The sequence below is a fragment of the Pistacia vera genome, unplaced genomic scaffold (genome assembly GCF_008641045.1).
Source record: "Pistacia vera cultivar Batoury unplaced genomic scaffold, PisVer_v2 Contig249, whole genome shotgun sequence".
In the NCBI taxonomy this organism is placed as follows: domain Eukaryota; kingdom Viridiplantae; phylum Streptophyta; class Magnoliopsida; order Sapindales; family Anacardiaceae; genus Pistacia; species Pistacia vera.
The window spans coordinates 383,439-407,887 of NW_022196056.1; the positions used below are offsets into that span (position 1 = coordinate 383,439).

The window sequence follows — 24,449 nt, forward strand, 5'->3', positions numbered from 1 at the left end:
TCTGCTTTGGCCTTCATATTAGAATACTTTGACTCCTTATGTCAGCGAATAATTGAAGGATGTATCCACCAAGTATAAGAGGTTGCTGCAGCATCGTAATTGAGACGGAAGAAGGAGACCTGTTTTCTTTTAGTTTCATCGTCTATAAAGTACTTGATTTTTCAGCTCTTGTTGACGCCCGTAATTGAGACGGAAGAAGGAGACTTGTTTTCTTTCTTTCAAAGTGTGGACGAGACTTTTTCCTTTCATCATCTGATGAAACTCTTTCGAGACATTTGAATTAGTCTTTCAGCTCACTAATTAATTGAAGGATGTCCAAATACAAGTTTAAAACACTGACATTTTGAGGTCGAACAAATGCACCCAACTACGGAAAAATGTATAAACTCCGTCGTATCCATTAATCCACTTAAAGTTAAAGCATTAATATAACTGACGTCAAAGTTGGGGATAAATTTTCATTCTTTGAACCAAGACTGTAATTTACTCACAAGAAAAATTATCATACAGGCCATATCAAAAATGCTGATTTAATGCTGCCAATGGTATGAAGGAAATTTTGTTTTCATAAAAGTTTCACTGAGTCCTCTTTCAACTGAAAGGGGTGCAATAATATTTCAAAATTATAATAACAACCATAAGTCAAAAAGATTTTGCAGGTTAGGATAAATTCAAATAATAAAAGAAACCAAAATCAAATGAATTAAGGACTTCTAAGAACAACTTAGTACAACCCCTGCCTGAGCAAAAGGAGACACCATCGTATCATTTCCAAGAGCACTTGACTTCCTACTTGAACAATATCTGATCTAAAGAACTGACATTTGTATATTTAATTGAGATATCTCGCAAGATATATATATATATATATATATATATATAGTTAATCTGGGGATAACAGGATCAATAACGAACTTATCGGTTTTATAGATGGAATCAGAGAAGTTGGCAATATTTAGAATGGACTAACACTGCGAGCCAACTTTATCATGAATTCAGGAACAAGGCGTCTTCTTGGTGGAGCTTCGGCAAGGGATTCTCTATCTTCAGCATGAACAATGGCAACTAAGTCTTCAAACATGTCATCTCTGCCACCTCTCATTAGATCCTGTGTAGAGTGAGTTGACCAAGCATAGAAATTTAAATAACTGAGCAAACACAGATTTTTATAAGCTTTCTTTTTTCATAAAGACATCACAGATAAAGCTTGTGTATGCATTTGAGCATTAGTTTGATCTTTTTCTGGTTGAATGAGGTCTTTCTACTAGCCCTAGGACCCTTGACATTAAATTTAGTCAATGAAAATACTTCATCATCAAGGTAGCAGGGTGAACTGATTCGTTAAGCTTTACTTCATCCAACTTTTATAATACTCATTTCTGGTCTACAAGAACAGTGAGAATTCTCTAGACAAAGGAAGTAAAACATTATTCAAAATCATTGAAACAACCACTTTCGGACATATAAGAGATCAATTTGCAGGTAGGTTGTGCTCATACTGCAAACAGTTTTATGCTTTCTACTGAGTCAGGATGCTTTTCAGGTCAATCTTCATACATTATTTTAATGCTCTCTTGAATGGAAGGACTTGATTTGGAGTTTCTCTCCATGGAATATAGCTACATGTAACTTGAAATTCAGAAAAATAATGGAGGATACTGAAAGAATATTGAAGACTATTTTTGCAAAAATAATACTATTAAATAATAATATACAAAACAATCCCTTTCATTTCCCAAGACAAACAAATAATTGGCCAAGAAAACCAAAATGAACACATCAGACTGATCCCTTACCTGAAGAAACAAATCTGTGTGAGTCTTCCCTTCATACAGTATTGATTCAGCTTTCCCTCCAACTCTTTGAAGAGTATTAGCAAAATTCTTACTGCACAAACGATATGATAATAAGTGCCTTTAAAAGCACTAAGAACATTATGAACTAATTCATACACAATAGAGAGCAGGAGCAAATGACAAGAAACAATGGAAAAAGCAACTAATAATCATGACTTAAAGTCCCATGTCAGCAAATATTTTAGCATACTAAATTTACAAATGCGCAGCTGGGCTGCAGACAACCAATGAACAATGGACCTTCCAGTTATACAATATAGACAACATGTAACATCCATGTCATATGCCTTCAGCACAAGTTTTAGGGGGCTGGTCCGAGAGCACCGATGAATCAAAGTAAGCTGTGTGATAATTTTCGGTCTAACGTTTACATACACAGTTGTTCAGATTATCCTAATCATTATTTAGACTTTCTCTGAAGCAGAGTTATTGGACACCACTCATGTTCCGTTCAACCTATCACTCCCCTGAACCTTAAATTACATTTTATCGTCTGAAAGAAAAAGTCAAAAGTTTCCCCCAAATGTAACAGAAGTATCTCAATCTTATGGCATTGTCAGTCAGTAATAAACTTTTGAACTGTCTATAATTGATCCATCTCAACAGTCCCCTCTTGACATGATTTCTTCACATCCCACAATAATATCATACTTAAATAAAAGGTCCTGCTCAACAGTAATCTTCTTGAAACAACGAACTACTAAAATTAGCACATAATTCATAGCAAAAACGTACTTTCAAAAAATGTAACCTTGAGTGAACAATAATTTTAGGGCCTAAAATATAGACATAAGTTTCATACTCAATAAACTACATTGTTAATTATGATTACAAGATAGTTAGTCACAGAACTAACATAATGGCATATAGTTATATTTTAACAACATTATAATTAGTTTGTAATTATTTAGTAGATTACTTAAAACATATACATTTATAAGCAAAAAGAACAGTTTACACTATTATCTCAAACAAAAATGTCAAATTTGATAGTCAGATTCTATCAATGATCACAAATAAGAATGCTTCTACAACTCATCAAATTAAAAGAAAAAAAAAAAAAAGAAGGAAAACAAAAAAAAAAAAAAAAAAAGAAGGAAAACATGATTTGGATTTAAGATAATTATGTACAATCACAGAGTCGACTTAAGAGGAGATTCGAACCTTGCATCTGCTGGAATGGAATAATCGCCAGTACCGTGAAAAAGAATAATAGAAGGAAGAAGAGAAACTGCATTTTTAATGTTTGGATCTTGGACCAATACTTCAGGAGAATACAGGCGGAGAGATTGTTCCCCGTCCATTATACTGTAGCCAATTGCATGGCAGCCAAAGAACAAATTATCAACTTGAAGATAATACATGTATATCATAACTAATAATAAATTGAAGTACGTACCTTAAAAAGATGGAGCGGTACAGACCCCGACTATGGAAGTGATCTACTAGGTCAAACAAATTGTATCTGTTCGGAGATGATGCAAGGAAAACTGTAAGAAAATATCGCAGACATTCATATGCAGTCCAGGCAATATATATATATAAATGCCGAACATCATATAGTTAAAAGACAGTGCGCTGGTTGTTTATCAAACTATAGTTTCATGGCAACAAGAAAGTATATATCAATGCTTCCATGAATGTATAAAATCAAATCTCTTTTACTAATTTACTCTAGATATTGATGGAACTTAATACTTGGGGAAGTAAGAAGACTTCAAAATTGTCATTGAGGTACTAAAACTATGCTAGCTCAAAGTTACAGTACAGAAGCAAAGAAAACGCTAGCCAAATTGATAGAACACAACTGCCAACGTAACTGTGAAATTTTGTAACTCCAAAATCTGACCAGTGCTGTTTCCGAAACACAAATAGATAAATTGGTCAGGAACACATGGCATTAACATTATAAAATCACAACCATACCATTTAAAAATTAATAGGCCCAGCATTAAATAGATCTCCTTTGGGAGATCTGGTAAACTAGTTTCCTACTCTTGCCATCTGGCTCCCAAAAGATGAAACAAAACTATAGCTCTTATCATTAGAATCATATTTACAATTGATGATCATAAAATAGAGTAAAAAGGACATCATGGGTGGTTCAAAAAAAAGTTGAAAAGAAAATTACCCTCCAGATAACCCAAAATAAGCCTTTATCTGGGAGACACTCCAACTTGTGCTCTCTCCTTCACCAGCCTCTTTGATTGCCTGCTCCAAGAGTGCACATGCAGCAATATGTGCACCAGCTGACTGTCCCATCAGATAAATCCTGTCCAAAGAAAAGAAAGCAAAAAAGGAATAAAGTAAATACCAAGAGGACCACTCATAATTCTTCAGGGAAAGAAAAAAGAGAAAAATATCTTTACCTTTCAGGATCACCTCCAAACTCAGAAGCATTATTGCAAACAAAAGAGATACCCTGGGAAGCATCCATCACCATATCCTTGATGGTTCCCTGAGGAAAATTTCTGCATCCATATGCCAATTATGATACCGATGTTACAGGTGTGTGGGTGTTATACAATAGAAACAAAACATTCATATTAAAAATGCCCACTTAAAAGCAAAATTATAATAATACCCTCAAAGTAGGAAAATAAAACTTAACAAAGGGAAAGTAGCATTGTCTTTTCAAGAAACTACTGGTGGCAACTATAACAGGCACTACCCAGAAAAATAAATCTTTTTGAGGTTCAAGGAGCAAGGAAGGCCAGTAAATGCACGATAGGAATATCCACTTTAGAAGGCAGCACCAAGACAGAAAAGCAGAAGTCAGAGGATGTCTATGATAAATGTTCTGTTAACCAGAAAGCTCATCAGTGCAAACATGCATGTGTTGACATGATAAATGAAGGCATTATTTTATGTGATATGGGAGCAATTGAGACCATATGGTGGATAAAATACTACCAAGAAGTGCTTAAAGGTCTAAGTTCAAGGTTTTACGGACGTCATAAACACAATAGCACACACATGCTAAACCCAATATGTTCACAATCAAGAACAGAGCATTCATTTAGCAAGATAGCATATACTACGTACAACAATTACTATAGTTAACAGTAAAGCACCTGTAATCTATGCAAGCAACTATGATGCCCCTGTCTGATAACTGCTGCCCTAAAAGAGAACCCCATGCTTTGTAACTGCATCAACAGGTTAGCTTTTACAACTCAGAAAAAATATCAGGCAGTGGTTGTGAAATTCACAGAACCAGACTAAGACAGTCCTGGAAATAATTTGTATCAAATCAAGTCGAATTAACTAATGCTTGCAGAAGAAAAAAATTACCAAGTTATTTTTTACACTCTTATGCTAACATGAACCGTATCAACAAAAAACATGTGAGATCAATGAACTAGAGTATAAAGTCAATTCTTAGCATGCATCCAGCCCTACCTGCTTCAATTGTTTTCTCTTCAGAGTTTTTTAACTATAAAGTTTACTGTTAGAGATAAATTATAGCATTACCATATAAGTAAACAGACGCTTCTATCTACTTTCTATGGTTTGAGATGCACATTTCTAAATTATGTCTGCTCTTACAAGCTGAAGATTTCTTTGGTAAAATAAACATAGAAAATAAAGGAACAAATATCTCACCCAATGATCCAGGCTCCACCTGTTACAAATGCAACGATTGGCTTTGGTCCATCACTAGTTTTAGGTAAATAGAGATCAAGCCTGCACTTTACAATACTTTAGCTAATCAAGCTCATATATAAGAGGATTAGCATAAATTATATGCACATCAAAGTATAAGAATAAAATCAAGTCCTCAATCCTACCTATTTCTTGGTTGATCACCATAAACAATACCCCTGCGGACCTGACTGGAGAAGAAATAGTAATATCCAACTGTATAAAGCTTTCAAACTAGTTATGTTTTGAAAAAAAAAAAAAAAAAAAAAAAACAGATGACTGCATCAAAGTCCACAATATATGACAACCATAATGTCACCGGAATGGATTTTACAAAAAAACCCACTGATAAAGACTAGAGGTATACATTTAATGAACTAAAATTTATGCATGAATTTTCTCAGACTGCTGAATGTAGCAGACCTTGAATGAAACCAGGCATAAGCAGCAATGCATAACAGCCAAGAGCAAGAAATCTTGTGATCCATCTGTAGCCTACCCTGAAAAAAATAAAATGATCATGAAGCATCTAATAGTTAAATAAAAGTGAAAAAAAAGCATCTCAATAAACAATTTAAAGCACATAATGCATGTTCCAAATTTCCAAAAGTGTAATGACAAAAAATAAATAAATAAATAAATAAACTTTTTGCAATTTTTTGCTGATTCTTTTATACTCATAGAACATGAACAGAACACTCAATACAAGTTCCTATATCAAGTCCTGAACTTTTCAAAAACCTAAAAGTGCTTTCTTCTCTTCTACACCATGGGCATTTTTTTCTTCTGGCTAGCTATGTTGTCTAAATAAAATTGTTCCCTATTTTGCTTGGTATTCAAAGATTACAAAACAATGCTGAATGCGTGTAGGTTTTAATAGACCAACAACTGAAACTTACAGAAAGTTCTCTCCAATTTTCACCTCATTATGAACAATCAAACCAAGAGCAAAAAAATAGTCACTTCCTGAGTATCTATTCAGCACCAAGATTAAATATGATTACATCCAAATATTTTACGGCTACCTTAATATCGTTTTATTACAAAACAGTTTTCACAGCTTTAATTTCGAAGCTACGGCTACTCAAATTCCATCATGCCCAGCAAGCTTCATGAAAATTTTGAATAATTGTAACTTCAAATTTTGATTTGGATGTCACAAATTTCCATTTAGAAACCACGCATTTTATAGGCCAAAATATTTCCATATTGTATCAACATTTCTTGACAAAACAAACACATTTCTACGAACACAGTAAGACATATAACAACATTCATCTTAATAACTCAACTACGGCAGATGACCTAAACTTAACCATATCCCTTTCACGCCAAATGGGTATCAAAAAATATCCATGAAAAAAACAAACAAACAAACAAAAAGGCAAACCAATCAGTAAACAAAGATTGGAAAATAAAAAGCATACCCAAGATATCTTAATAGCTTCAAGCTTAAGCGAGTGACCAAGAACGTTTCAGCAGCAGCATGTCCCACACCTTTGCTAAAAGAGCGGCGACGGGACCCACCACCACTACCATCAGAGAGAGAAGCCAACGAGTTCTCGCTCCCGCTCCGCCGCCGTCGGTGTTGATAGTAACTGCCGTTGGCGGAGGAGGTAGAACTATAACTGGAAGCTCTGGAAAGAAGGGGCTTGACATTAACGGCCTTCTCATCATCCCCAAACTGGCAAGAAATGATAAGACTAGTGGTCGGGTCATCGTGATCAATCTCCGGTTTGATCAACATTGATGTAGGTGGTGAGGCTTCAAGAATCGACGGCTCGGAAGGCCGCTGAGTTATGGGCAAGATCTGGGACGGCATGTTCAACTTTTAGAATTTGAATTTGCGTTTCGTTATGTAATGGGTAACTGCTTGGTTTACAGTTATGTCTGTTGGGGAGAAGGAAAATCTGGAGGGAGATGGAGAAGCCAATTGTGGTCGGCCAAATGGGGATGCTAACGAAGGAATTTTCAAGTTTAAATTATCGAGGAGGGCCGATTCCTTTTTCGTATTTTGTTTTGGTTTTTTTAACAGGTAGGATCGGGATGACGATGCAACTATTTGGATCTTATTTTGGGTTAACATAGACCGTACAGTAAGATTAATTAACAAAAATTCCTTTCCTAATTTTAAAATAATGAAAATTTATGATGATTTTTTAAATATTATTACATTGTTTTTTTTCTTATTTATTTTAACACTTAGAATTTAAGGAAAGAAATTTTTTTTTTTTTTGGTTATTTTTGAACTTTTAAAGGATTTTTGTACTTTTGTCATACTTAATTTCTAATATATTAATATTTTTATCCTTCTTCTATTTTAATTGAATATGTTCACAGTGTAACACCCTGAAAACTAAATGAGGTGTTGGTAAGGTAATTCGGACATTTTCAATCATAAACAATAAATAAATAAACATATTTACCTTCATTTTGATAGGGTGGCAACTAGAGATGGGCGTCTGTCACGGCCTCACGGGGAATCCGTCCCGACCCAGCCCGAATGGGCCGAGAATCCCCAAAAAAAACAGGGATAGGGCTAGGGATAGTCCTTAGTTATATCCCCGCATCTGGGGACGGGTCGGGGAAGGGGATAGGCAATCCCCGGACCAGCCGCCTCGTGGAGCCCAGCCACTCTGCTTTTGAGAATTTTTTTTTTTTTTTTTGTTTCCTTTACAAAATTGTAATAAAAGTTAAAGTTAAATCATAATTTTAAGTAATGTATCTAAATTTATGATATATACTTTTATAATATTTTTTAATTTTTATTAAATTTATAGAAAAATAATTTAAACGCGAAAAGTTTAATAATTAAATATATATATTATTACTTTGTGAATTTCACAAAATAATAATACATGGGACATGGCCCAAAAATAAATTTAATTAGATTATTACAATTACAAACCAATATAAGAATATATTCAATTGTTTAACGGCTTACAAATTACACAAATTCAATTATCCTGTAATTAATTAATTGATCGATTAAATATGATGTTAAACTTAATCAAATAATGGGATTTGTCCCTTTACAAATGGACTAATTTTATTAGTTGTAGTGGAGATAGTGTTTTATGAATTAAAACCAATTTACCTAGTAAATTATGTAAAATTGAATTTAGTTATGTTAATTTCATAAAAAAATTAATTAATAATATGGCTAACTAAACCTAAGTCTCTATACAATTGAATAACTAAGCAATTTACATAATAAATTATGTTAAGATTAAATATAATTATTGTATAATTCTTGTTGGAGTTGTCTGAGTACTCTAGCGGCAGCAATAACATTTTAACTTTTCGTAAAGGGCCCTCTTTTTCCAGTCGTTCAATGGCCCCTCCCTGCATCTTTTGAATTTCAAATAGTATTTAAGATTCTTAGTTTTCGATTACTAATAAATCACTTAATGAAAGTAGATTAGTTCCAACTATTCAGAAATTGGATGACATTTAACTTTAACAAGTTGTTAAGAAATTGGAAATATATGGTTACAAGCTTTGAACTGTGAATGACATAGACGCATAGTTGCAACAATATGTCTGAATGATGATTATTTTATTGCTTTGAAACCATGAGTATGTTCCAATTTTACCAAGAAATTGTTATTCACGTATTCAATTATTCATACAATTTGCTTTTTAAATCTTAATTTAAATTTTACAAGAAATTGTTAGACTATATTTTTCTTACCTTAAATTATGCCTTTTAATGAATTAAGTTAATTAACTATTGAAATTAAACAAGTAAATTGTTAAATATAATACTTATCAACGTACTAGTTTTTCACAATTAAAATAATTAATTTTACGGAAAGTTTTGTTTACATGGGATAAAAATCCCTGTCCAAGAGATAAATCTACGAAGCCTCGGTTATCAGGTCAGGATGGGGATGGTCATGATTTTGTCCTCGCGGGCTGAGGATGGTCATGAGAAAAATCCTGCCTACGGGGAGGCCGGGGTGATCCTTGGAGAGGGTAACGAGGACGGGCCCAGGGAATGGGGTCCCCAGCCCTGACCCGGCCGCGCCCATCTCTAGTGGCAACGGCCAAACTGTCAATTGCTTGCTTGGTAAATACTTAATAATATTATTTAAAAGTGTCATACCATGAGCATTCCCTGTTGGAGAAACAATTTGAAAAATAAAAGCTGATGGGTTTGGGTTTGATTCATTTGTGGTTGTGATTAAAATGGCACATTGAATTTGATGAACCTTGACAAAAAAAGTAATTTTATTTGTATATGAATGGCCTAATGGGCCAGGCTTTGTAAAAGGGTCATCCCAATTCTCATGTTTGTTGGGCTTCACGGCTCTCATTTTCCCTAAACATTAGTTGGAATAATCAAATCGATTCATTATATCTGTTGATAAGCTCAAACTACTTCAGCAGATTTCTCTCCCATAATCAGAAGACTGGTTCAACCTACAAAAATACAGATCATGAGACCCATCAGCAAACAGTCAAACCTGCAATTGCATCGCAAAATATCTGATACTTTGATTGTACAGGATTAGATCCTAAAGGGTATATAAACTCAATTATACTTAACATATAAGCAAGGGAAAATACATTGATACATATTTCTCTCTAATCTAGTCTTTGTCTCTTCTTCCTTCCTCCGTCTTCAATTTTGAGTTTATGTTTCTTTTTAGTTATTGATTTTTCTTTTATCGTTCCTTAATTCAAACTATATACATACATTAAACTTCATTTTCGTACCATGAACATGAAAGGAATATAAAATTAAGTAATGCAATTAATTGTTTGATTGAATTTAATCCCATTATATCTTTTCTACTCGAATCTCTCTACCATTTTCATAGTTTTAGTCATATATCCTCCGATTCCTCAATGTTGAGTTTAAACAAGCATAAGAAGATACTTGGAAGTTCGAATATATATTTTTTTTTTTGGTATGATAATTTTATATCTTAAATCTTAAACTACTATTTATTTCATTAATTGATGTTTCATTGATATCTTAGTATTATTTTACACTCTCGAAACCATAGATTATTTAGCTTTTTTATTGGAATGGATTATATATATAAAATGGCTTAGACTTAGAGCATGAATGCTTATAAATTTTAAACGTATACTGATACATGAATCAAAATCTTCATTATTGGATAGCCAAAGAAGCTGACTTTATATCATATTGAATTTGTTTTACCATATTTTTTTAAGTCCTCGACTTCATAATTAACTTCGAACATGTAATGATAAGTTATATATATATGGTTTTTCTCATCTTTAGCTCCATTAGTCTCTTTATATGATTGGGGTGTGACAATTAATTATCATCTCAATCCTCTAACCAAAACCTTTAGACACTAATGTTGGGTCTCTCGACAAACAAGAGTCTTATTATATTTTTATCATGCATTTGTCTCATTTCTTTTTCTTTGCTTTTCGATTCTTATTTTTTAATCTAACTCATAACCAGTTGTTAAGCTTTATGACGTTAAAGATGGGTGGTCAAAAAAGGGTCGAAAGTCTCTTTAGAATAGCTAGCAATATGTATTCTTTATTTCACTTTATGGTATATAAAGGCGGAGTTAGACATATACATTTATTTCTGGATTTCAGAATTATTGCAAATGGCAAAAGTCTCGATTCCAGTAATAAATACAAAATTTCTACTTTACCAAAATCTCTCAAATGATTAATACATAATTGGCACATTGAACACAAAAAGAGGAGGAGGAAAAGATAAGATAGAAGAGATCTAGTACCAAATCTCCAACTTCCTATCATATAACAATCAAAATTAGTTAATGCACGTTTTGGCAGCCGGGCTTTAGATTAATATAATTCTAATGAATCATAGTTAATTAGGAGAGAAGATAAGAAGCAATATTTCTGTGGCTGCGCAGCCACATCTTCAATAAACAAGTGTTCATCATCATTCATATTTGATAAAAATCATATGAACCAAAATCAATGTATGCAATGCTTCCATTGAGTACATAAAGAAAAACATGGCTAAGATATGATTGAGCTCCAGATTTCTCACCTTTTTGTATAAAGCATCCATAAACAAGTAATAGTGGTAGTTAGCAATAGTGACCTCAATACATGACTTAAGCTTAATTAATTAATCAACTAAAGTGATTCAATAAAGTGCTGATCAATATATATAGACTCTTTAAAAAGACTCGCTTTCATATGCATAGATTACTATGATTTACATTACTAATGTAATGCATATCTTTCAGTTGCAGGAGTTGTTTGACTCTTGACAACTCTTTAATGGAGATATAACACGCAATCTTTTGAGTTAGGCCTTGGCGTGAATGATGGGAGAAGTAACTAAGCTTGACGGGACTCTTGAAATGGATTAAAATTTCAGATAACATTACAGTTGATTGTATATTTTCTGGAGATTAAAGTTTTTTTACTATAAATCACTTTGAAAAGCACACAAGTTTCCCCGCATATAATCTCATTTCATGACTGAGACTTGACACTGAAACTCTTAGATTAAATATATTCATTGATACGGTAAGATTTTGTTCTACTATTTGGGAAGCCGAAAAGATTGAATGTGATATTCAATTGATTAAGACATTGTCACATTTTTAGGCTAGCTAATTTGTTCGTTTGCTATAGCTACCTTTTATCTATTGAACGTTGTTTTGTAACGTAGTTGATTTAACTACACAATCGAGAGAAAATTATTTCCCATTCAGGATTTAATAGCGGTCGATACTCAAAACTTTTGCACTTTAATTTTCTTGTTACTTTCTTGGGGCCATGCTTTTTGCCTTTAACTGGGTATCACAATTTCAAATGAACATGATGATTATGGTTTCATTATCAAATAAAGCTCAACTTCATATATATTAAACTAAATCCAATAATTAAAGACCTGCAAACCTAATTGCAAATCAATAAAGTTAACTAATGGTAATATCCACCCTCGTGTGTTAATTATCATGCTTGAACTAATGAGCTGCTAATACAGAATCATTATATGGATCATATATATATTGGAATCGTATATAATGGATTCTTAGTCTGTATAGCATTAAGATTATTAAAATTGACTTATCTTTGCTGATCTACTTTTCTATAGTAGCAGTATTCTGGACCGGTTCATGACTGTTTAGCCCACCTTATGAATTATGACCATGGAAATTCTTCTATTTAAAATTGAGGTGTCCTCATTTAATTTGCCATAGCTTTATGTTATTTGTGTAGTGGGATTTGCCTAAACACATTTACTTATCTAAAATCCGTATAATGAAGAAGCGATTTAAGTAGAATTTGTTATATATGATAAAACTAGCAGTGATATGAATCATCGTGTCCGGACTATTTTTTCTGATGATACGTACACGAAATGCAAATATCCATTAAATTATATTGCCATCTGCTGTTTCTTGATTGAGAGTTTTAAGTAATTTAACTCTTAGCCAGTAATTCTAATATAATTTTAATTAAATTGGTGGAGTTATACCAAACTATGTATAATAAGTTGCAGTCTGTGTAATTTGCCCAAGTTAACTTTAGTTGGCTTCAAAAAAGAGAGAAAAAGAAAAAGGGCCTTACAATGTGGAGCAATCCTCTCGATTTTCCTTGTTCATATTCTTAACGAAATTTTTAGATTGTTTAACACAGTTGATTTGTATGGTCTCCCAAGAAAAAGATTTAATATAGTCTCCCAAGTTCGAATCTCTTTGAAGGTAAAAGAGCAAAATGAAGATCTAACATAATCTCCTGAGTTCGAAACCTTATTGTTACTAATAGGCAGGGGCGGATCCAGCTTAATTTTGGGTGGGCCATCAAACTTTTTTTTTTAAATATTAATATATATAATTTTTAGATTTTGATCCACCCTAACAAAAATATTAATGGACAAAAATATTAATATGTATTATTTTGGCCCACCCTAAAAAAAATTTCTGGATCCATCACTGCTAATAGGGGCGGCCACTGAAGCTTATATCCAAACAATAGTTTTAGGGTTTTGAATGATTAATTGAGATACGCGTAACCTACTTCGAACACCTTCTATCATTAAAAAAAATAATAATAAAAAAAAAAAGTTGACTTACGTGCTGTTAATAGAATGCCAAATCATTTTGACATGTCTACAGATGCGTAAACTTGAGGCGTAGCTGCATATGCCTGCATTTCTCTGTTACAATTTGCTATAAATCATTGTCTACTAAAACTCTAATATTTTTTATGGTCGCCAAAAGATGATCACACACGCCAATATATTTGTGGAACTTTAATATTAGAAATAATAACGTCAATTTATTGCTTCATAATGTAATTTATATAGCACTCTCAAAGTTGAATTATACAAAGCAACTANCGCATAATCTACTTTGAACACCTTCTATCATTAAAAAAAATAATAATAAAAAAAGTTGACTTACGTGCTGTTAATAGAATGCCAAATCATTTTGACATGTCTATAGATGCGTAAACTTGAGGCGTAGCTGCATATGCCTGCATTTCTCTGTTACAATTTGCTATAAATCATTGTCTACTAAAACTTTAATATTTTTTATGGTCGCCAAAAAAGATGATCACACACGCCATTATATTTGTGGAACTTTAATATTAGAAATAACAACGTCAATTTATTGCTTCATAATGTAATTTATATAGCACTCTCAAAGTTGAATTATACAAAGCAATTAATATCGTCACATTAATACATATCATTTATTAATTACTATAAACCAAGTGTTTGGATTAATTAATCATGCATTTTAAATTTTAAGTTCTGTGAGTGGTCAACAAGTTTATTAGCAGCCTTAGAATCGTACTGCAGTGAGCTCCAAACCCAACTTGTAATAACTAATAAGATCCATTCAATCCTTATCCATATTGTTGGCAAACTAAGATTATGCCAAAAGTTGACATAATCTTAATCAGTCGTCCAAATCATGAAAAAAAAAAAAAGTTATTCTGATTCTGGGAAATAACTATATTGTTTTAAAAACTTAAGTACATTTATATGATGGGTGATTCATTTGGCTGCTTTCATAAAAGTCCAAATTAGGAAGTTTATAACTTTGACGTAGAACGTGGCGGATGAATTCATAGAGCGGGTTGAACGTCAAAAGTCTATGCATAAAGTCCAAAGGGCTTAAATGAGCATACCTCATTTAAACGGTCATAACTTTTTATTTGAAAAAAGTTACGGGACTTGTAAAATACCGTTGGAAAGCTTATTTCGAGTCCGTCGACGTGGCAACCTGCTCTAGCCAGTTGGAGGTCACTTTTGAGGTCAAAATCCACATTTTTGGTGTGTTTTGGGGCTGTTTTAATTATTTGCGAGTTTTTTCCTATTTTATTTAGGATTTTCTTATTTTAATTGATTTAGTTTTTTATTCTTTTTGTTATTAGGAGTCTTATTAGGGTTGGTTGTCACCCTATATAAACTTATTTTTCATTTTGGAGATGATTCAATGAATTATATATTCAGATTTAATTTTCTTCAGATTTCACAGTTTAAGTTTCTTGGATTGAGACTTATTTATTAGTTCTAAAGGTGTAGTCGAGTGCTACCCTTGTTTATTCAGGCTAACTTGCTGCGTCAAACTTTTATCATATTCATGGAATGGCTATTGGCTACATGATTCGTCTTTTGAAAAGAGTAATATATTCATCTTTTGAAAAGAGTAATATATGCTTAGAAACAAGAATTATTTACCAGATTAAACGCCCTTTTTTTCCTTCTCAAAAATTATACTTTTGAAAGTAAATAACCTTTTTGTTTTTGGTCTAAGAATTACAGTATAAATTGATTATTAATTTTTATCTTGAATACATGGGCGACATATGGTATTAATTCATTTCATGACAAGACCTAAACTACATGTCTTGATGAATTTTATGATCTTCTTTTCAAACTCTCAGGAAGATTTTGATTCCAAACACGTCATGAGAATCCAAATCTTACCCATTTAAAGTTAATTCGAGCATAAACCCTAGAAACCAAGCATTAGATAACCATAAAGCATTTGTTAAAAACAGGACATATGGTATCAATACTTAGTTACACATCACATATATACATCAATATCAAACTTTTTATTTTATTTTTTCGTTTTCTATTCCTTCCCAACTAGATCTCCAGAAGATTGTGGTGCCTGACACGTTCGGAAGAATCCGAATCCGTTACTATGGCCAAATCAAACTATCGGAGTAGATGATCATCATATCACACATGAAAGATGCAAAGTAAGGCATATACTCACTGAAAATCCTAGGTGTGTCTTTGATTTAATGTTGTACATGAGTGACTCCCACATATAAAATAATAAAGTATGATAATTTCAACAGTATTTATACAAGTATATGCCCTAAACCGGATTATTAACCTGAGGATAATAAAGGGATGGAAGAAATGGATTCTAAATACATTATGAAGGAGGGCAGATGAGAATTTTATTTCTAAAGTGTAGGATATTCTCGTTTGATAGACAAATCCATTTAGTTTTAGTGCCATTACATGGAACCATAATCCAAGAATCATATGCTTAGAACCTTTTTCAATACTTTTGAATTTTGAACCTAACATATATAATCAATACTTCCAGAGTATACTATCACTTTTTTTAATTTACGAAATTAATTACTGTATATTATATTATTAAGGCAGGTGTGGAATTGAAGAATGGTATCTCATTCTTCAATTCTTGAAAGCATTTATTCAGGCGCGGGATATTGAATTCAAAAGCTCTCATTCCAATTCAAGTTTATAGGTAAATTCAAGAATGGATGGCTGAAGCCATCTGAGATATCTCTATTACTTGTCAACTGAATCTTAGTACAATCTTGATAGAAATTGTTTTAGAAGGCTGTCACACATTTCCTGGAAATCGAAAATGGAAAATTTCAACGAAAGAAAAAGAAGGACCCGATTCTCCTACGTACCAAAGCAAGTAACACATAATTAATTGAATATATGCATGCATATAAGAACATTGAAATGAACAACGGATAGATTCAAAGAAGATTTTAACGTAAGATGAGGGATGATGTAATAAAAAAATAAGAAAATAAAATTGTGTAAATTAATGGATTGAGGTAGGCATATGAGTGAACTGGTATTGTATACAACAATAACATAGAAAATGAAATGATAATGTTATTAATGAGTAAGGGAAAGGTGGGTAGCTTACAATGGCGCACCGAGAATTGCAATCCTAATCACACCATCATTTTCATGGCTCCTAATTGGTCCAATAAATCAAAGTCCCTGGATTTGGTGGGTACCCTTTTCTTTTCTTTTCTCTCTTTTTAACTGATATTCTACGTGGAATTAATTTTAAATATTCTTTATTTTTTTCTTATACATAATTTAAACCACCATTAGTTTACATGTTTAATTAATCTTCTTCTTTTTTTTCTCTAATTCAAAACCACAACAGGTAATGCAAATAAATGAATCTGAAGTAGAAATTATTAAAATTAATAAAGATGAAATAATATTGCAAATTGCAAAGACAGAAAAAGAGGAAGAAAGAGAGCGTATCTTTGAGTCAGCCACCTTATTATAAGGCACGCACGCTGTCAGTTTTCCACAATTATAATGTTGGTGTTGCGATCCATGTCTATGAAGAAAACACTTTTTACATAGTAGAAATAAAAGAAAGAACCACATTCATTTTTATTTTTTATTTTCTTTTAAAATAAATTGATCTGTAGCTTTTAATTCAATTGTTTGGTGGGAGTTCTCATCCTGACAAGTTGAAGCTGAGGGTGGGACTGGAACAACAACAAGAGAATAATAGAACATGGAACCTTCTCCCTACAACTACTATAATTTCTGCCTATGTTATATATTATTATGGCATTAGTTCTTATCCCGAGCGCATTATTTCATCTACATATAAGTTTATTTCAGATAATATCCTTAGGTATATAGGAGGATATATTGTGCTTTGTGTATGGGAATATATGATTTTTAGCTACGTTATCTACAGGAATAGTACTCCCAGAAAGGTCATGAATACCGCGTACAAAAAAATATATTCTAGTATTGCATTATTCTAGTTTAACACGTAAAATCAAACTACCTCAAAACTTTTCCTTAATCGTTTATCATTAACATGCTAATATATGAAATTATGGGTGCTTATCATATATAATCTCTCCTATTTTATACATCATATAAAATCTCTCTTATATATTTTATATTATAAATTAATCTTTGTTAATGAAAGTGGTGATGGGAAATAATTGAAACCTTTATTATCACCAATTTAGTGGAAATCTGGGTGGTCTAATTAGATTTCGCCTTCGTGTGTTGTTCTTCAAGTAGCCAATGAGTTTCAATTTCATAAATGGGCAGCTCTTGACTTATACTAATTGGACAACTCACTGATTATCTATATTGCCCTCTATATCACGCATTTAACATGCAAACTTGATCAGGTTTTTATAGTAATTTAAAGAGAAAAAACTTTTTAATCTCTCCTAAATGACAAACTAGCCTTGCTTTTTTCATAAAATGTATATAATTTTAATTATTTTTACACAAGAAATGAAGGTCCCACAACCATCCACTTTAAATTCTCAACCTTTTGAAAAATGTTGATGATAACTGTATGTTGGCATCCGGTAGCGGTTTGGTCATTCTCCGGCGAACCTGGCCATTTAATAACGCATCAAGTGGAAGAAAGCATACGATATATAGTATAAGTGCCAAGGATATTTTAGAATGTGCTGTCAAGCAGCACATCAATCATATTCCTTCTCAGCCCCATAAATAAATGTGGTTCATTGGGGATTAAATTGAACACACTCACAACTCTTACTTCTTCATCTCTCTCAACCCCTTATTGCTAGCTCTTCACTGATTTTCTCTTAAAAAAGAAGAGAGAATTATGAAGTTCTCTAAGCAATTTGAAGGCCAGCTTGTTCCTGAATGGAAAGATGCCTTTGTTGATTACTGGCAACTCAAGAGAGACCTCAAGAACTATCATCTCCTTAATAATATTAATGATCATAATACTACCACTTCATCCACCTCCACCAAGAACCAACATCATAGCTCTTTAGCCAACACCTTAGTTTCCTCTATTGGAAAGTTCTCTTTTTTTGGCCACCATCAACATAGAGAACATGGTGCCATTCAAGTATATATTCTCTCTTGCATTATGCTTTTCGTGATAATAATAATTTTAATTGGTATCTTCATGAATTGAAGAGGTTTGGTTGTTTGTTTTTCAATAGGTTCATAAGAAACTTGCAAGTTCAGCAAGCAAGAATGATACGTATGAGACGGAATTGCTCGATCAATTTGCTGATACTGATGCCGCCAAAGAGTTCTTTGTATGTTTGGATATGCAACTCAACAAAGTGAACCAGTTCTACAAGAATAAGGAGAAAGAGTTCTTGGACAGAGGTGAGTCCTTGAAGAAACAGATGGAGATTCTCATTGAACTCAAAACCGCACTCAAGCAGCAGCGCGGCAAAGGAGCTTCTTCCCAGGACTCCAAGGAGGATCCTTCTATTTCTTGCACCGTCTCTTCATGTGGTATGCAAATGCGATCATTATGAAAAACAAGATTCAATTTTGACTCTCACTTTTCATACCCTGTTTAATGAAATTATCACATCATTTATCTCCATATAAGATACCACATTTTCTTTACACTTGCATTAGTCAACATATACACATGCCCATCAACACGTACATGTAAATTTCAGTTTAACTATTACATGAATTAGTCATAGATGGATTAATTATTCAATGTAAAAAATAATGGGAATTTTTTTTCTTAATTGACTACAGATGAGGAGTCCATTAAGGACAGAACAGAGCAAGAACAACAACAAGATCAGCAGCAAGACAGCAGCATCGATGACATGGAAAAAAAACTACAACCCAACCGTCTCAGTGGTTCTAGCCTACTTTAACCTTTTAGTTACTCTTACTTTTCTCTCCTATTGTTTGACAAAACACTGTCAAGTCGTTCTTTCAATTGCCAGGGGAAGAACTTAAGAATAAATATTCCTCTAACAACGCCATCTCGCACCTTCTCAGCAATCAGTTACTTGGTTTGGGGAGATTTAGTTAGCCAGTCCAAAAAAATTCCTGAAGGAAGTAGGCTGCACATCAACAAAACAAAGATCCATCATGCAGAGAAGATGATAAGAGGAGCTCTCATTGAGCTCTACAAAGGTTTGGGTTATCTCAAGACCTACAGGAACTTGAACATGCTTGCTTTTATAAAGATTCTGAAGAAGTTTGACAAAGTAAGAAAATTGTATGTTCTTATAAATATTTCATTTTGGTTTATGTATGTAAATTAAAACTGATTTATTTATTTTTCTGGTTTTTTTTTTTCAGGTTACTGGAAAACAAGTTCTTCCCATTTATCTAAAAGTAGTAGAGAGCTCCTATTTCGATAGCTCAGACAAGGTAAATAAAAGAAGCTGTAAAATGAATACACTATCTAGTGCTCACTGGCATAACATGTTAGATGAAAATATATGGGAGGATTATTTAGATGTTTGCCACTAGCTATCCTTTTCATCAGGTTACAAACCGACAATTTAAAGTGGCCATTGATCCTGTACTTTTGTCTGCACAAAGCATGCCTCATATTCATGTAAATCGTACTTAAGATTTTTTTGTCTGATGCATAGCTATATTGGAGCACCACTTTGTAAAGAAAGTTGAATTAGCTTATTAATTAGTCTCAGCAATGACAGGTTATGAATTTAGCTGATGAAGTTGAGGAGTTATTCATCAAGCACTTCGCTGAAGATGACCGTAGAAAGGCCATGAAATATCTTAGGCCGCATCACCGTAAAGAATCACACTCTGTTACCTTCTTCATTGGTAAGTTCCTTGCAAATTTCTCTGGAAAACGATTAGGACAAAAGATCCATGATATGTGATGTTTTCAATTGAACTATATGTTTTAAACATTCGTTTTAATGGAGAGGTTTGAGGTTTGAGATTTTTCTCTTTGTGGCAATAATATTAGCTTTAAGAAAACAAAAAGTATGGACCCATTAGGCCACTAGCCTTAGCCTATAAAATGAAGGATAGCTCTTGGTTCTCTTTTTTGGGTGGATGATAAAGCACAGGTCCCATATTTGTCTTAGGCAATTAGACCGTACAAGGATGCTGAACCTTGAAAGGAAATCCATTAACACCACTACTTTGTTCCAATTGCACCAAGCTAAGTGAATGGCTATGGTGCTATGGTCCATCATAAAGTGAGCAAATTATTTGTATTGTTATGTTACACATTCTTTAATGCTTTTCAATCTTCATTTGACGAATTAGCAAGACTGCAATGAATAATTAGTATTGGGTTAATATTAACTTGTTTTCTTCACATTGAATCAGGACTTTTCAGTGGATGCTTCATTGCTCTCCTTGTTGGATATGTAATTATGGCTCACATAACAGGAATGTACAGACCGCAACCGGATACAATCTATATGGAAACTGTATACCCTGTACTTAGGCAAGTAACCCTCAGTTTGAATGCCTTGGCACCAGCTTTAATTTAAACATCATTATTGAAATTTTTTTATTTGATTTGTTAAAGATAGCTGACAGAACCAACTTTCTATATTTGCAGTATGTTCACCCTGTTGTTTCTACACTTCTTTCTGTATGGTTGCAACATTTTTATGTGGAGGAAAACCCGTATAAATTATAGCTTCATCTTTGAGCTGGCCCCTACCAAGGAGCTTAAGTACAGAGATGTGTTCTTGATATGTACCACCTCAATGACTGCTGTAGTGGGTGTTTTGTTTATTCATTTGTCACTTGTCACTAAAGGGTATTCATATACCCAAGTTGAAGCAATTCCTGGCCTTCTGCCACTGGTAATTCTTTAAGCATATCATTAATCAGATACAAAAATTAAACGAACCATAATACTTTTGAAATATTGGATTTTTTTGGTTTAAAAATTTTAACACTCATCCATATGTGCAGATCTTCTTACTGTTACTTGTGTGCCCCTTCAACATTTTCTACCGATCAAGCCGCTATCGTTTCATTTGTGTGATAAGGAACATCATACTATCACCTCTCTATAAGGTACTGCCTTTACAATTTTAGTACAAAAAGTTGGTTTCAGTTCTGATACTGTTACTGTAAGACACTGTGAAGGCCAAAATCATCTTACTCTCTAATTAATATTTAATTATCTCAACAGGTTCTCATGCTGGACTTCTTCATGGCTGATCAACTCTGTAGTCAGGTAGGCTTATGATCTAATTAACTGCAATTTGTTGTTAAATGACAGAAAAATTTATAGCTTATCATCAATAGTTCACTGATTAAAATTCTTTTGATATTTTATAGGTGCCAATGCTTAGGAACTTAGAATATGTGGCCTGCTACTATATAACTGGTAGCTACAAAACTCAGGACTATGGTTATTGCATGAGAGCTAAGCATTACAGGGATTTTGCTTATGCAGTATCCTTTCTACCCTATTACTGGAGGGCTATGCAGGTATTATTTGCTTATTGAGTCAATATTTTAGATGATTATATCTCAAATTGTTTGCTTAATTTGATAAAGATTAATTTTTCTGAATCTGGTGTGTAGTGTGCTCGGCGCTGGTTTGATGAAGGGCAAACTAGACACCTTGTGAATCTAGGCAAATATGTATCAGCAATGTTAGCAGCAGGAGACAAAGTAGCTTATGAGAAAGAAAGAACTGCTGGATGGCTGTGTCTTGTTGTCATCGTGTCAAGTGCTGCAACGGTGTACCAATTGTATTGGGACTTTGTAAAGGATTGGGGGTTGCTTCAAATGAATTCCAAGAACCCCTGGCTAAGGAATGAATTAATGCTTCGTCGAAAGATCATTTACTACTTTTCCATGGTATATAGTTGATTATACCTACTCTTTGAGCCATTGTGTTTAACATTGAGCCATTGGCTTGCTAGTGCTACTGACACCTAATGGGATCTATTGGAAAAAGTTGATGACCAGTTATATCTAACTCCAGGAAATGAGCACCAACCAAATGTTTCTGACTGAGAAATCAAAGATATATCTAGATAAGAAGATTGAAGAATGGTGAACGTATTAGATACTAAAAATGCTATTCTACAAAGTGAAAGTTAGATTCCTAGTCTAATTTATAGAAGACAAGATGAGAAGAAAGAATTATATATTTGTCTGAATAAGTATACATTACGTACACATTCAATTTCCCTTTTGTCTAGAAATTCAGATATTTTATCTAAGCTGATCTTAATCAAAATGTTGATACCATGCAGGGATTGAACCTTATTCTCAGGTTGGCTTGGCTACAAACAGTTCTCCATTCAAATATTGGACATGTTGATTACAGAGTAACTGGCTTATTTTTAGCAGCCCTTGAAGTCATCAGAAGAGGACTGTGGAACTTTTACAGGTACAATTTGGCCTATCTAAATACTTTCTTGTACTATCTGCACAACAATTATGCTCAACCACATTCGCACTTGGATATTTCCATATCACATTCCTTTCAGTATTTATAATAACTATTGCTTTAATTATCCAGATTGGAGAATGAGCATCTTAATAATGCTGGCAAGTTTAGAGCAGTAAAGACAGTGCCACTTCCATTTGAAGAGGATGAGGAAGATTGATGCCCCATTGGCAACAGTTGCTTACCAAATTCGATTCGAAGGGAATCCCAGATGTTTTGCGATCAAGTCGTTCCAAGAAGAACCTTGTACAAGTTGATGCCACAAGCCCACAACTAACCAGACATCAACTTGATTTTTATTGTTCCTTGGATATTGGGGAAAAAAAAAAAGTGGTTCATACTTGTATACCAAATTTTCTTCAACAAATAAATAGAAATTGATGCAAATGCGTGCAGTTGCGTTAATATCTAGTTAACGCCTTGATCCAGATAGTTTTGTTGCATGCTATTATACTTGTTTAGTTGTTTTCATCCAAATTCTTGGACGTATGAAAATGACAGTCAAGATTGATGACTTAAACCAGAGGAATATGAATCCCATCTTGCGTAGCTAAACATGCTTGATAAAGTACTGCTTTAAGGGGAACATTTCCAACAAGCCAGAGAGTTTATATTCATCCAATTGTTTTTGTGCTTCTTTTGGCCACTTCTGCTAGATTTTATAAAAATAACTCTACAATAAGATTTTCTCAAAGGAAAGAATAGTGAAATCCTTTTTCTGCAAAACTTGTGGTTGAAGTAATTATTAGAATAATATGGAAACAAATACAGAATTCTTTAGGTTTCATACACATTAGTTACCACTTAATCAAACCTCTAAAAAACAACAATGGGCAAACAATTCATAACAGAGTTTCCCTGCATTTTTAGCTGCACCAGCGGCAAGGCTGCAATGGGTTGGATGTGTTATGGCCAGAAAGATATCAAATAATGAGAGTTTGCTTTCCAGGAGTCTTCCAACCACAAAGAATCTAGCAATTGAAATGTATACTATTGGCCCCCTACAATTTTTTCTTGGTTGACCTCGATTACTATTTTCTTCGTATTTGTATTTTTATCCTTTATGAAAATTACTCGATAAGGTTCAAAAAATATTTTATACCCAATCCATCTAGAATAATTTTTTTGCTATTAATGTAAATTTTCTATTTACTTTTCTACACCATCAAACTCTAATTTTATTATGAACTAATCAAAATGAAATGAGTTTGGTCAATAACATATATGCATTAAATTCTTTAGGTTTATTTTATCATATTTTATTATTTTTCATTTTTATTTATTTTATCATGCAGAGTTAATCTGGCTGTTGACGGCTTAATGACGATCAAGGTATAGTCGTCGTCAATTCAAAAGATCGATATTTTTCGGCCAATCTACGATGGATCTGATCGAAAAAAACTAGATTGACGCACTATCGACTATGTCCAGTCGGTAGTATGTCATTACGGTAGATTTTGACCATCTTACGATAATGGTAGCGAAATCTAATAGTATGATGAAGAAGTGT

The 24,449-nt window shown here is 33.1% G+C and overlaps 2 protein-coding genes across 2 annotated transcripts; one reads left to right on the forward strand and one right to left on the reverse strand.

Moving 5' to 3' along the window:
- Positions 1–548: 548 nt before the first annotated feature.
- Positions 549–7,564, reverse strand: LOC116132114 (probable isoprenylcysteine alpha-carbonyl methylesterase ICMEL1). Its single transcript, XM_031417786.1, has 11 exons — positions 6,929–7,564; positions 5,925–6,001; positions 5,648–5,717; positions 5,463–5,543; positions 4,931–5,005; positions 4,226–4,327; positions 3,988–4,128; positions 3,256–3,321; positions 3,021–3,164; positions 1,797–1,887; positions 549–1,108 (listed from the first exon to the last, which is right to left on the reverse strand). The coding sequence occupies exons 1-11, from the start codon at positions 7,321–7,323 to the stop codon at positions 956–958; spliced, it is 1,395 nt and encodes a 464-aa protein (XP_031273646.1). The 5' UTR covers positions 7,324–7,564; the 3' UTR covers positions 549–955.
- Positions 7,565–18,334: 10,770 nt separating this feature from the next.
- LOC116132124 (phosphate transporter PHO1 homolog 1) lies at positions 18,335–23,352 on the forward strand (the record flags this gene model as incomplete). The annotated part of the gene is given in 13 exon segments (XM_031417794.1): positions 18,335–18,613; positions 18,711–19,014; positions 19,273–19,736; positions 19,831–19,902; positions 20,196–20,325; positions 20,842–20,962; positions 21,080–21,329; positions 21,442–21,546; positions 21,665–21,709; positions 21,814–21,966; positions 22,063–22,341; positions 22,743–22,879; positions 23,012–23,352. Coding segments are annotated over 13 exon segments (2,427 nt in total), but the record flags the coding sequence as incomplete, so codon positions are not given.
- Positions 23,353–24,449: the final 1,097 nt, after the last annotated feature.

What these genes read in the sequence shown, in the direction of transcription:
- LOC116132114 (XM_031417786.1), bottom strand. Translation starts at nt 7,323, where the DNA reads ATGCCGTCCCAGATCTTGCCCATAACTCAGCGGCCTTCCGAGCCGTCG. An exon ending in TATGCCTGGTTTCATTCAAG is followed by an intron (nt 5,718 to 5,924) that starts GTCTGCTACATT and finishes AGCTTTATACAG; the next exon opens with TTGGATATTACTATTTCTTC. An exon ending in GGTGATCAACCAAGAAATAG is followed by an intron (nt 5,544 to 5,647) that starts GTAGGATTGAGG and finishes TGTAAAGTGCAG; the next exon opens with GCTTGATCTCTATTTACCTA.